The sequence below is a fragment of the Crinia signifera genome, chromosome 4 (genome assembly GCF_055691185.1).
Source record: "Crinia signifera chromosome 4, ASM5569118v1, whole genome shotgun sequence".
Taxonomy (NCBI): Eukaryota; Metazoa; Chordata; class Amphibia; order Anura; family Myobatrachidae; genus Crinia; species Crinia signifera.
This window is the reverse complement of record NC_139220.1, coordinates 258237949-258250782: the sequence shown is the minus strand read 5'-3', so window position 1 is coordinate 258250782 and position 12834 is coordinate 258237949. Positions and strand designations below refer to the sequence as shown.

General features: G+C 43.2%; 1 protein-coding gene across 1 annotated transcript in view; it reads left to right on the top strand.

Annotated features, from left to right (window-relative positions):
- IGDCC4 (immunoglobulin superfamily DCC subclass member 4) overlaps positions 1-12834 on the top strand; it is an 84584-nt gene that overhangs the window by 60199 nt on the left and 11551 nt on the right. The window contains exons 11-16 of the mRNA XM_083184319.1: positions 412-642; positions 3165-3272; positions 4139-4319; positions 4408-4535; positions 6544-6714; positions 7176-7313. Coding sequence (XP_083040445.1) covers positions 412-642; positions 3165-3272; positions 4139-4319; positions 4408-4535; positions 6544-6714; positions 7176-7313 — 957 coding nt within the window. The remainder of the gene's footprint in view (positions 1-411; positions 643-3164; positions 3273-4138; positions 4320-4407; positions 4536-6543; positions 6715-7175; positions 7314-12834) is intronic.

The window sequence follows — 12834 nt, the reverse complement described above, 5'->3', positions numbered from 1 at the left end:
GCAGCTGCAGCCACGTCTGAATCAGCCCCTTCTATGTGTTTCATTTCATACTTTTTTCCATTTTCTGGTCTTCTTTCATTTTATTTTTTTATTTCCTTTCCTTTTATTTATTTCCTCTTATTCCTTTGTACAGGTATTTTATTTAGTTGTATTTCCTGGCTTGCCAGCTGCATAGTGTGCTGTGATCTGTGGTGGTAATTGTTACTGTTTATGCTTTGGTGATCATAATGTTCTGACTTACTGTTTGCCCTTTTCTGCCATGCTGCAGACCACTTGTGGGGCCATATAAATAAAGTGTAGTAATAATAATTTCCTTTCCATTCTTGCCATGCCTTTATTACCTTCCTTTTCATGTGTTCCTCCTGTGTTGTATTTTCTATCAGATAATTCCTTTTGTTCCTCTCTATACAGGGGAGCAGGCACCGATACTGCTGAAAGTCATTGCCCACACAGATTCCCTTTTCATCAGCTGGCAGCTGCCCCACAGTGATTTCCTAGTCTCTGGCTACAAGCTCTATTACCGTACAGTGTGTCCTGTCTTGGATCCTCCTACTTCCTGTCCACGGCATCCAGAGAGAGAGTGGGATATGGGGCCCATTAAGCTGAAGAAGAAGAGGAAACAATATGAAATAACTGACCTGCGTGAGTGAGCCAGTGGCGTAACTATGTACATGTGGGCCCCATAGCAAAAGTTTATAAGGGCCCCTATTGATCAACTTATGCTGAAAAATGTATATAGCACATGATACTTTGACAGGCAAAGTGGGCCCCTCTCAGCTATGGGCCCCATAGCAGCTGCACCCCCTGCACCTATGGTAGTTACGCCCTTGTGAGTGACCATTACTTGGATCTCATGTTATGGGTGAAATTTAATAGGATGAGAAATTTGGTAAGAAATCTCCAGTTTTTTTAAAGCAGCAATCATGTACACTGCAAAACTGATTGCCGCTTTAAAAAAAAAACTGGAGATTTCTTACCAAATCTCTCACTTTCTGAATATCTCATCCTATCAAATTTCTCCCATTATATTATATTGGCTTTTGTATAATCTCTTCATTTTGCAAAGTTTTGCCTTCTGTATCTGATGCTGAAACTTTTAATAGTTCAAAATGATTCTATGACAGCATAAATGAGATTTGACATCCTCATACACAGACAGCCAAACAGAGAAGAAAAAACAGTTTTTCTATATTTCTGTGTTTCTCAGAATTTCAGTTGTTAGAGCAGATGTGTCACATTTGAATCAACTTGGGGTATTTAGTTTGTTTTCTCTGTGAGAGATGTGCAAAATATCTGCTAAAATCAAATAAAAAATGTTTCGTAATAAAATAATATATTTCATTGCACTATGGGGTAATTCAGACCTGATCGCTGCTGAGTGAATTAGCAGCGTCCAGCGATCAGGTACATGCTGCCCCGCTAGAGTGAAATCTTGCCTTGCGGATTAATGTGCTATGCGAATTGATGTGTAGGCCTAGCGTAGAACTCACAGCCGAGCGAAAATGTCCAAATCCTTCGTTACAGGCTCACAATCTAATCATTTTTCCACTGGGCACCAATCATAGCGAGCTAGGAGTAGCCAGAGACTTACTTGGTGTCTGTGATAAATACAGGGTCGTACGCATGCACGGTGCATCGATAATCGTCCGCAGTGTGAATTGGTACAGCAGCAATCAGGTCTGAATCATGCCCTAGGTTTACCCACATGTAAAAATTGGCACTGCAGTTTTAGAATTTGGTTTTAGTAAATTGCACAATTTAGTTACTAAACAAGAAAATGTCAAGAAATGTATTGATTGGTGACACTACACTTTAGTATATATTCCTCTTAATCCGCACGTGTAATGTACAGATGTGTCTACGTACAACAAGCCTCCTTTTAAGCCATGCCATAGTATTGCCAGGTGTCCTATTTCCTGCTTTTTTTCCATTAAATGCATCTTATTTGCCAAACTTAGCAAATAAGCAGCATCCAATTATTTAAATGATATGCAGCATGCCTATCTTCAGGGTATAACTGGTTGTATGTGTAAATGATATGCAGCATGCCTATCTTCAGGGTATAACTGGTTGTATGTGTAAATGATATGCAGCATGTCTATCTTCAGGGTATAACTGGTTGTATGTGTAAATGATATGCAGCATGCCTATCTTTAGTGTTGTATCTGCATACAAAATGCTTCCATACAGTGTTTTCAAGGTAGACACTGTTATCGTTCCTTATGTTATGCTGCAGTCTCCAAATGTGTCCCAATCATATTGCAAATAAGGTACATTTTCGACCAAAGAGAAGCAAAAAAACCCCTTATGCTAGAAGATTCTCACATTTGGATAATCATATGGATTTAACCAATTTGTTTGAACATCCATTTTTGTCTGTTTTCCTGTGTTTAGAAGCAAATGGTCAATTGTCATTTGCTCCCATACATCACCAGATTTTTTTTATGCCAACCAGAAAGATTGGACAGTTAATCTTATAGAGCAGTGTTTTTCAACCACTGTGCCGTGGCACACTAGTGTGCCTTGAGCTGTTCTCAAGTGTGCCCCCAAATCTAGAGATGCCCAAACTAGTTTACAGCCACCACCAGTTCAAGTGTTATTTACTGGTCTCTAAAGGGCCAATGTATTTTATTTGTGTTACCTGTGGGGACCAGTGTGATTGTTTTTTATATGGGGGGCAATAGGTTTGTTTTTTCCTGTGGGGGCCAATGTGTTTTGCCCTGTGGGGATCTCATGGTGTGCCTTGGCAATTTCAAAATCTTATTTAGTGTGCCGCAAGGTAAAAAGGTTGAAAATCACTGTTATATAGTATATCCAGCTATACTGTCTGATTTGGGATGCAGCATCTGAGTTTTCCATCCTTGCCGTGGAATATACGATGAGCTACTCTACTAAATATTACATCTTGCTACTTTTTCTAAATATTATATGAAAGTGAATATATTATTTATATTACACACAATTTAAGAAAACATGAATTATCTACCATTCTTGTGGGAGTAAAACCGTGGGAGTAAATCTTACCAGTGTTTGCTGCTGAAGCTGGGAATATATGGAAAATACAAAAAGACTATATGATATAAGTCCCCATTTGCTCCTAGATAAGCCATTGATTAGTAGCAGTGATTCATTTGTAACCTAAACTTGACTTGTTCCATCACCAGTGCCTGGTCACCTGTACCAAGTCAAACTAGTGGCATATAGAAAGAAGCAGGAAGGACAGACCGTCATGTGGGAGGGAAGAACCAGACAGATTCTGACCACCCCTCCAGGTAAGGATTATACTGCTTATTATACAGTACATGTATTAATTTGTCCATCACTGGGGGAACAGCTATGAACTGGACAAATGTTGTCCCACAGTGATGCTCATTTTGCATAAATACGCATAGTTATACAGACTTTTAAACCATTCCCTTTCCAAGTGTCTTACATTAATCATAATAGGAAACACCGGGGCAGCCTTTTTCATGTGTCATGTGACCCCGGGAGCGCATGTTCATTCGCTGCAGAGGTGGAGGGCAGCTGACGTCAGTGCCCGCCCCCTCTTCAGCCATCTCCGAAGGTAATAAAAGTCAGTTCAGACTTTTATTACCGAAGGGTATATAAATCATTAGATTAGATCGTTTTTACGACCTACCCTGTATATAGTAATATAAAATGTGTTATATAACAGCTCCTGGAGCCCTACTTTAGTTACTGGTTCTAGTGGTGCTGGTTCCCAGAGTGTAAAAAACAAAACACAGTAATAAAACATTCAAAATGTGTTTTTAATTGATTGTAATGATTAACTTTAGTAAAATGTACAAATAAAATAATGTGTACCTACACTGATGTACTGGATTATCGGAGATTTTAAATTAGAAGTGCTTTTCTAATTTAGGCAATAGATAGGAATTCAGTAAGTCCCGCAGAATCCCCAAAAATCACAGATCGTTATTCTCGGTAATTTGCACATGCACGCACACGACCACAGTCTAAGTAGTAACAGGGGTGAAGATGAGACAATGGTTAGCGGTGTTTAACTTTTGCGGGGGCAGTGATACACCATTTGCTCCATGACATCACATGCAGCCGATGTGAACCAAAAAAATCGTCAGCCCGCTCCTGACAATGTATTTTTCTATTTCTGCTGCAGACCTCATAGCCTACAAGATCCCACCTCTGCCGCCCAGTCATATTCAGGTGGAACCAAACAGCTCCACATCAGTCTGGGTTCGATGGAGAAAGCCCATAATAAGCAGCAAGATTGTGAACTACACTGTGCGCTGTGGACCATCGGGAGCCAAGAATGCCTCGCAGTTCACCTACCACAACAGGTAACAAGAAGAGCCTCCAAATGATCCATTCTTCATCCTTTATTCAGATCTACTGTACGAGAATAACGTATCTGTTGTATATTTGTAGTGTCTCAGAAGAGATTCTAATCAGTGGTCTGAGACCATATACCAGGTACGAGTTTGCCGTTCAGACCAATGCAGCTGGAGTTGATGGGCCCTATAACAACATTGTGGAAAAGATGACACTTTCAGATAGTGAGTAAGAGATCGGTATTAACATTCTGTGTTCCCCAAAGGACACTTTTTCTGTGGCTTCCTGAAAGTCTTCTTGTTTCTAGCCATGTGTATTTTAGGGATATGCTTGTTAGATCGACACAAATTAGTCAAAATACATTAGGTTGACCACTGAAGGTCAACAGGCACTAGGGGACACCTATATTAGGTTGACCTGGTAAAGGTCGACATGAGTTTTTTTTTAAAAATTCAAAAACAGATGGTTGTTCATTCGGTACTTGTGTACTATCACAGCGCCCATCGCATCGCAGACCATAAGGCATGCGATGGGACGAGATTTCCCCTGATGTCATACAATGTTAAAATTGTATAGCATTGTATATGGCATACAATGCCATACAATGCGATGCGATTTTAAATTGTATAAGCACCCTAATGGGGGCTTACATTGTTAAATGCACCCCCACTATGAACGTGAACCCGAAGCGTGGCGAGCGGACCGAGCCCGCGAGGGGCGGCGGTACGCGTCCTCCGACCTTTTTTTACCCCCACTATCCACGTCGGCGTGGAGTTGATTTTATATAATGTGGCGAGCGCAGCGAGCCACCAAGCCCCGCGAGGGGACGCGGAATACATGTAAAGTAATGCGCGGCCCCTCGCGGGGCTCGCTGCGCTCGCCACGCTTCGGGCTCGGTGGCTCGCTGCGCTCGCCACACTATATGATATCAACTCCACGCCGACGTGGATAATGGGGGTATGAAAAGGTCGGAGGACGCGTACCGCCGCCCCTCGCAGGCTCGCTGCGCTCGCCACGCTTCGGGTTGGCGTTCATACTGGGGGGTGGCGTGGGGGTGCATTTAACATTGTAAGCACCCATTAGGGTGCTCATACAATTTAAAATCATATAGGGGGCTTATACAATTTTAAATTGCATCGGTGTGCATCGGGTGTATGGCATGCGATGCGATTAAAATTCGTGCAACTTAATATCGGGGGCGCCGTGATAATACACAAGTACCGTTCATTCTTCACTATCCAAGTATGCATGGAGAGAGAGAATATAATAGCGGGGCAGGTGTAGCGAGGCATCGTGCCTGAAGCACGGCGAGGGAAGCGAGCCATGCCTGAGGACGGGGTACATTGTTACGGTGTTCATGTTGACTTAAGTCGACAAAGACACCCCAAAATAAGTCGACTTGCCATGTTGACCTAATGCTTGTGTCGACCGGCACTAAGGGACACCTATATTAGGTCGACCTGGTAAAGGTCGACATGAGTTTTTTTTAAAACTCTATTGACTGTTTTTTGACTCTGTTGACCTCTTGCATGTTGACCTAAAAATAGGTGGTGTCCTACTGCCTGTCGTCCTTCCATGGTCAACCTAATTTATGTTGCCCTAACTTGTATCAGCCCTATGACCCACACCCGTATTTTATTAGTTTAATATAAACACAATTAGAGTAGTTGGTGCTAATTAAGCAAATATAACATTGTTGTTTTAAACTGCTGGTATTGTTTTGGAATGTGGGAGGAAAAATGAAATACCTGGAGGAAACTGACACAAAGAGAGAACATATAAACTACACACAGGTAGCGTCCTGGTTGGAATAGACCCCATTATCTATTTATCTATCTATAGATTAGATAATCTTATGGTAAAAAATTCCTTTCCCATGCATGTCACTGCTAACAACTTTGTACCTGTATATAATCCTCTCAAAGGACAAGCAGACCACGGGTGCAATGTAATAGGGTGAGAGAATCAGCAAGCGAGAGATTTGGTAAGAAATCTCCAGTTTTTTTCAACCAGCAATCATTTACACTGCAAAATCAAACTAAATGTCAAAAACCTGGAGATTTCACTCTATTATATTTCACCCCATGTTTCTCATAGTTCCATTCAGTGAATGTTATCATCCATTTGTAGTAGAGACACATTTTGAACAGTTATGGGTACCGTAAATGTTACTCTGTTCCTGGGCTCCATTAATCTGCAGAGAACTCTCCTAATGTATAACTCTTCCTTAAGGGCCCTCATCCCCTCCTGCTGACCTCTTGCTGCAGCCTGTGTCCCAGCATGCAGTTCAGGTGCACTGGCGACCGCCTGTGGAGTCCAATGGAATAATTGTGCAGTATTTAATTCTGTACACTGTCAATCGAAGCCACCCAGATGAAATGTGGTCTATTTTAACCAAGGAAGGTAAGTCCTTGTTGTAAAGTATCTACTGTACATTATATGGGCAGATTTGGTCTCTGTTAACATGGATTTATTTTTTACTGTTAATCAGTACTATTTTTCTAGAAAAATGGGTTCAGGAACTCCGGGTCTGGGGGTGGGTCGATGAAATAAAAATAGAAAGAGAGAGAGAGATGTATATATTGTATTTAAAAACCAAGGCATTCACAGGGGACTTTAAAGTAAAACTTCTGTTATGGAAAGTACATTCTTGGCCAGAAAAGGTTCAGGAACCCAGTTCCTGATGATGTCATATTTAATAAGAGGTTCAGGAACTGAGTTCCTGCTAGTTCCTGCAGATAAATAGCATTGCTGTTAATTATATCTTCTTGATAGTTATAATTGCTTTATGTATTGTGCTGGGTACCAGGGTGGGAGCAGTCCATGTTTTTGTACTAACAATAAATTATGTTATGTTTTTACAGGAAATATTTTCAGTACAGAAGTGGAGAATTTGCTAAGCGGAACCAAATATTACTTCAAGATGGGATCCAAAACAGAGTCCGGCTGGGGGCCCTATTCTAGTGTGGTATCGGTCGAGACTTTGCCTCCACGCCCCCCAGGTACACATTATCAGCTGTGTTTCTAAAACAGTCAGCTAACACAGCTTTCAGAAAACAACCCATAGCAGCTTATGTAACATCAATATTATTCCTGCACTCACACAATACAGATGTGTACAGTGTCCACTGTATTTCTCATATACAGTAGTTACACAATACAGATACGGACAGTCACACCTTTATTTACACAATGAGGTTTGCCAGCTACTGTACCCTAACCTATAGCATTGCAGTACCAGTGCTCTGTAGGGGGAAGTGTAGGATCGGGTGCCGGACGGGGTCCTGACAGTCGGGATCCCGACAGTCATTTACCCGACGTCGGGATCCCGACTGTTAAAAAACACAGATGGCCGGGTTCCCGAAGGCCACCGGCTATTCTCCCTCATGGGGGTCCACAACCACTTCTACATCGCCCGCAGCGAGCCCGCAAGGGGATTTGTTGCTCTCGCCATGCTGTCTGAGTCCGACCAGTCGGGATCCCAATGTCGGGCTAATGACTGTCGGGATCCCAACTGTCGGAACCCTATACCACACCCTGTAGGATCTCCGTGCTGGTGGTGGAGATGGGACTTTGATTTATAAAACTTTTCATACTGTATATACATGTTTGTGTGTGCTTATTCTCCATCTCTGTCTCTCTTTTCCTTTGCCTCTCTCTCTTTCTATTCATTCGTCTCTCTCTCTCTCTCTCTCTCTCTCCCTTTATATCCTCCCTCTCCTCATTAGTGTCCCTCTCCAGCACTTCTCCCACACCAGTACTGTCAGACTTGCACACCCACTGGCACTCACTGGCAGACATCTGCACCCACTGCCTTCCTCAAAGTAAGAAGGGTGCCTGACAGTTTGTTATATTGGCCCCTGATATATTTGTACATGTTAAGCATGTCTTCCCTTAACCCCTTCCCGACATTTGACGTATATATACGTCATGGCCGGGAAGTACTTCCCGACACATGACGTATATATACGTCATGACTTCTAACTGTCACTGCGTCTAGAGACGCAGTGACAGAGGGACGATGTCTGCTGTCCCTGACAGCAGACATGTCCCTGCAGGCCCAGGGGGGGCTGCGATGCAGCCCCCCCGTCGGCGATCGCTGTGATTGGCTGTTCAGTGTGAACAGCCAATTACAGCGTTTTCTGTGTCACCGGCGAATAACGTTCGCCGGTGACACGGGATCGGAGGTGATTGGTGCTGTAAAGTACAGCACCAATCACCGCGGGGTGTAAGGGTGACACTGGTGTCACCCCACCTCACCCCGCCCGCCCCCAAAGGCCGTGATTGGTCCGTCGGACCGACGGACCAATCACAGCCATGGAGGGGGGTTTAAACTAACGGGGACTACACTGCAGACGCCATTCCGGTCTGGAATAGCGTGCAGTGCGGTCACCGTGCCCAGCTGTCGCCATTTACTGACCAGAACCTTGCTCAATACTTACCTGATCACTGCTTGGGATCTTGCTTCATCTTGTGACATCCTGTGCTGTGTTGTGCTGTGTTGTGCTGCTGCAGTGTCATCGAGTTAGAGAGAGAGAGAGATAGAGAGAGAGAGATAGAGAGGCCTAGTGACAGAGAGTGCTATATTTTGTGCTGCTGCAGTGTAATAGAGTTATAGATAGAGAGATAGAGAGAGATAGAGAGAGAGAGATAGAGAGAGATAGAGAGATAGTGACAGATCGTGCTATATATTTTTTATATAACTGACTGCTGCCCCCCCTTTTGTGCTGATCAGTATAAATTAACTGATCAGCAACTTTTTGGGGGCGCAGGGTATTTTTTATATATATATACCTGTCAGTGCTGCTGCTGCTGCAGTGTCATAGAGTGATAGATAGTGAGAGATAGAGAGATAGAGAGATAGAGAGAGATAGTGACAGAGAGTGATAGAGACTGCTATATTTTGTGTCTGCTGCCCCCCTTTTGTGCACCCCCAGCAACTTTTTGGGGGTGCAGGGGTTATTTTTCATATATATAACTGTCAGTGCTGCTGCTGCAGTGTCATAGAGTGATAGATAGTGAGAGATAGAGAGAGATAGTGACAGAGAGTGATAGAGAGTGCTAAATTTTGTGTCTGCTGCCCCCGCCTTTTGTGCTGATCACTATATCTGAGGTGATCAGCAACTTTTTAGGGGTGCAGAGGTTTTTTTTTTTTTATATATACCTGCCAGTTGCACTGTCAGTTGCACCAAAGGTTGTGCACCTGCTGCCCCTCACTGGTAATCAGTGTCGCATCACTGATCACCTTTTTTTTTTTTTGTGTGTGCTGTGGGGTCTTTTTTTAATTTTTTTTTTACACACACTGTGATTTTGGGGGTGTCCTGTGGCCGCTGTGCGCTGATCAGTGACGTACATCACTGATCATCTTTTTCGGCACAGGGTTGATCTATTTTTTTTTTTTTTGATCAAATTCCTGTTGCCTTTGAGCGCTGTTCAGTGACGGACGTTACTGACCAACATCTGTGCTCAATTTTTGGCGCAGGACCTTTTTTTTTTTTTTTTTAACCCCTTCAATTTTTTTTTTTTAACCCCTTCAATTTTTTTTTTTTTTAACCCCTTCATTTTTTTTTTTTGTATAAAGTATTTTTTTTTTCTGCACTACATACACACTACACACTACATACCCCCCTGGTTGAAATAAAGTTTGTACCCCCCCCCTACACTATCCACGTGTTGAAACATTTCACTACCAGTAACACAAAAATAAAAATGTCATCCCAAATGTCATCCCAAATGTCATCCCAAATGTCATCCCAGTCATCCAGAAGAATGTATTCAGTGGAGGAGGCATATGCCATGCTTGCTTCTGACTCTGACACAGCCAGTGATGCAAGCGGGGAATTTGAAGGATTCGCCTTAAGCTCCTCTTCCTCCTCTGGTGATGAGGGACCCCCTCAAAGACGCCCCCGTAGAGCAGCTGAGACCCCCCCCCCAATAATTGATCTCGTATGGACCCCACCACCAGACAATTTTGAGCCCCAGGTTCCTGAGTTTTTGGCCATGCCAGGAATCCAATTTGATTCCACAGGTCTCAGAGAAATTGACTTTTTCAAATTATTTTTCTCTGATGATTTTATAAATTTAATGGTGGACCAAACTAATTTATATGCCCAGCAGTTTATTGCTCAAAACCCCACGTCATCATTTGCTAGGTGGACCCCTGTAGATGCAGTAGAGATGATGACGTTTTGGGGTCTGGTGTTTCATATGGGCATAGTAAAAAAGCCAGAAATTAGGCAATATTGGAGTACAGATGTTCTGTACAGCACCCCATTTTACCGTATGGCCATGCCCCGGGCTCGATTTGAGACGATCCTTAAATTTTTGCATTACAACGATAATGCACAGTGCCCACCCAGAGATGATCCCACCTTTGACCGGCTATTCAAAGTCAGGCCGGTCATTGATCATTTCAGTGCCAAATTTGAAGAGATGTACATCCCAGATAAATTAATTTGCATAGACGAGTCCCTTATACATTTTAAAGGAAGGGTTAAATTCCGCCAGTACCTTTCCAGTAAGAGGGCAAGGTATGGCATAAAAATGTATAAGCTGTGTGAAAGCACCTCAGGGTACACTCACAGGTTTAGGGTATATGAAGGGAAGGATTCAAGAATTGAACCGCCAGAATGCCCCCCCTCCCTCGTAGGTGTTAGTGGAAAAATTGTCTGGGATTTAGTGCACCCCTTCCTGGATAAAGGTTATCACCTCTATGTGGATAACTTTTACACTAGCATCCCCCTGTTTAAGGCCCTTGGTTCAAGAGGTACAGCAGCTTGCGGTACTGTGCGCAAGAACCAAAGAGGCCTCCCAAAAACGCACATTGCCCAAGTAATGAGAAGGGGTGAAAGCAGGGGAATATGCACCGAAAATATGTTGTTGGTCAAATATAAGGACAAGAGGGATGTCCTTATACTGACAACAATTCACGGAGACAGTACCACCTCCGTCCCTGTACGAGGTACCAGTACCCACACCTCAAAACCTAATTGTATCCTGGATTACAATAGGTACATGGGCGGAGTGGATCTTTCAGATCAGGTACTGAAGCCGTACAGTGCCCTGCGGAAAACAAAAATCTGGTACAAGAAGCTGGCCGTGTATATCATCCAGATGGCACTGTATAACGCTTACGTGCTATTCCGTTCTACCGGCCAGAGGGGGACATTTATGCACTTTCAAGAGGAAGTCATAAAGGGCCTAGTATTTGGGAACCAGCAGGCAGAGGGCCCCAGTACTTCTAGTACTGGCCCCCGTATTGTACCAGGGCAGCATTTTCCGAACGAAATCCCCTCCACTGCAAGAAAGGGCAGGACACAAAAAAGGTGCAAAGTTTGCTATAAAAAGGGAATAAGAAAGGAAACTATTTTCCACTGTGAAACTTGCCCCGACAAACCCGGCCTATGTATAAAGGAGTGTTTTAAAATATACCACACATCTATGGATTATTAGGTTCATCATTTCACCGTGCTTCGGGGGTCTTGCTAATGCCACATAGCACCCACCAACATTCCACCAGAATCTGAGCTGCAAAATCCAAAAATCACTCCTTCCCTTCTGAGTCCTGCCATGCACCCAACTGGTATTTTTTGGTCACATATGAGGCATTGCCATACTCGGGAGAAATTGGGGCACAGATTTTGGGGTGCTTTTTCTCCTTCATACCTTATGAAAATTTTGAGCCAGAACTGCATTTTTGTGTAAAAAAATTTAATTTTTCATTTTCACTGCCCAGTTGTATCAAAATTGGTGAAACCCCTGGGGGTTTGAAATGTACACTATACCCCTAGATGAATTCCCTGAGGGGTGTAGTTTGCAAAATGGGGTCACTTGTGGGGGGGTTCCACTGTATTGGTGCTTTGGGGGTCTTGCTAATGCGACATAGCACCCACCATCATTCCACCAGAATTTGTGCTGCAAAATCCAAATATCACTCCTTCCCTTCTGAGTCCTGCCACTTTTTGGTCACACATGAGGCATTGCCGTACTCGGGAGAAATTGGGGCACATTTTGGGGTGCTTTGTCTCCTTCATTCCTTCTGAAAATGAAAAATTTTGAGCCAGAACTGCATTTTTGTGTAAAAAAATGTAATTTTTCATTTTCACTGCCCACTTGTATCAAAATTGGTGAAACCCCTGGGGGTTTGAAATGTACACTATACCCCTAGATCAATTCCCTGAGGGGTGTAGTTTGCAAAATGGGGTGACTTGTGGGGGGGTTCCACTGTATTGGTGCAACATAGCACCCACTATTCATTCCACCAAAATCTGTGCTGCAAAATCCAAAAATCACTCCTTCCCTTCTGAGTCCTGCCATGCACCCAACTGGTATTTTTTGGTCACATGTGAGGCATTGCCGTACTCGGGAGAAATTGGGGCACAGATTTTGGGGTGCTTTTTCTCCTTCATACCTTCTGAAAATGAAAAATTTTGAGCCAGAACTGCATTTTTGTGTAAAAAAATGTAATTTTTCATTTTCACTGCCCACTTGTATCAAAATTGGTGAAACCCCTGGGGGTTTGAA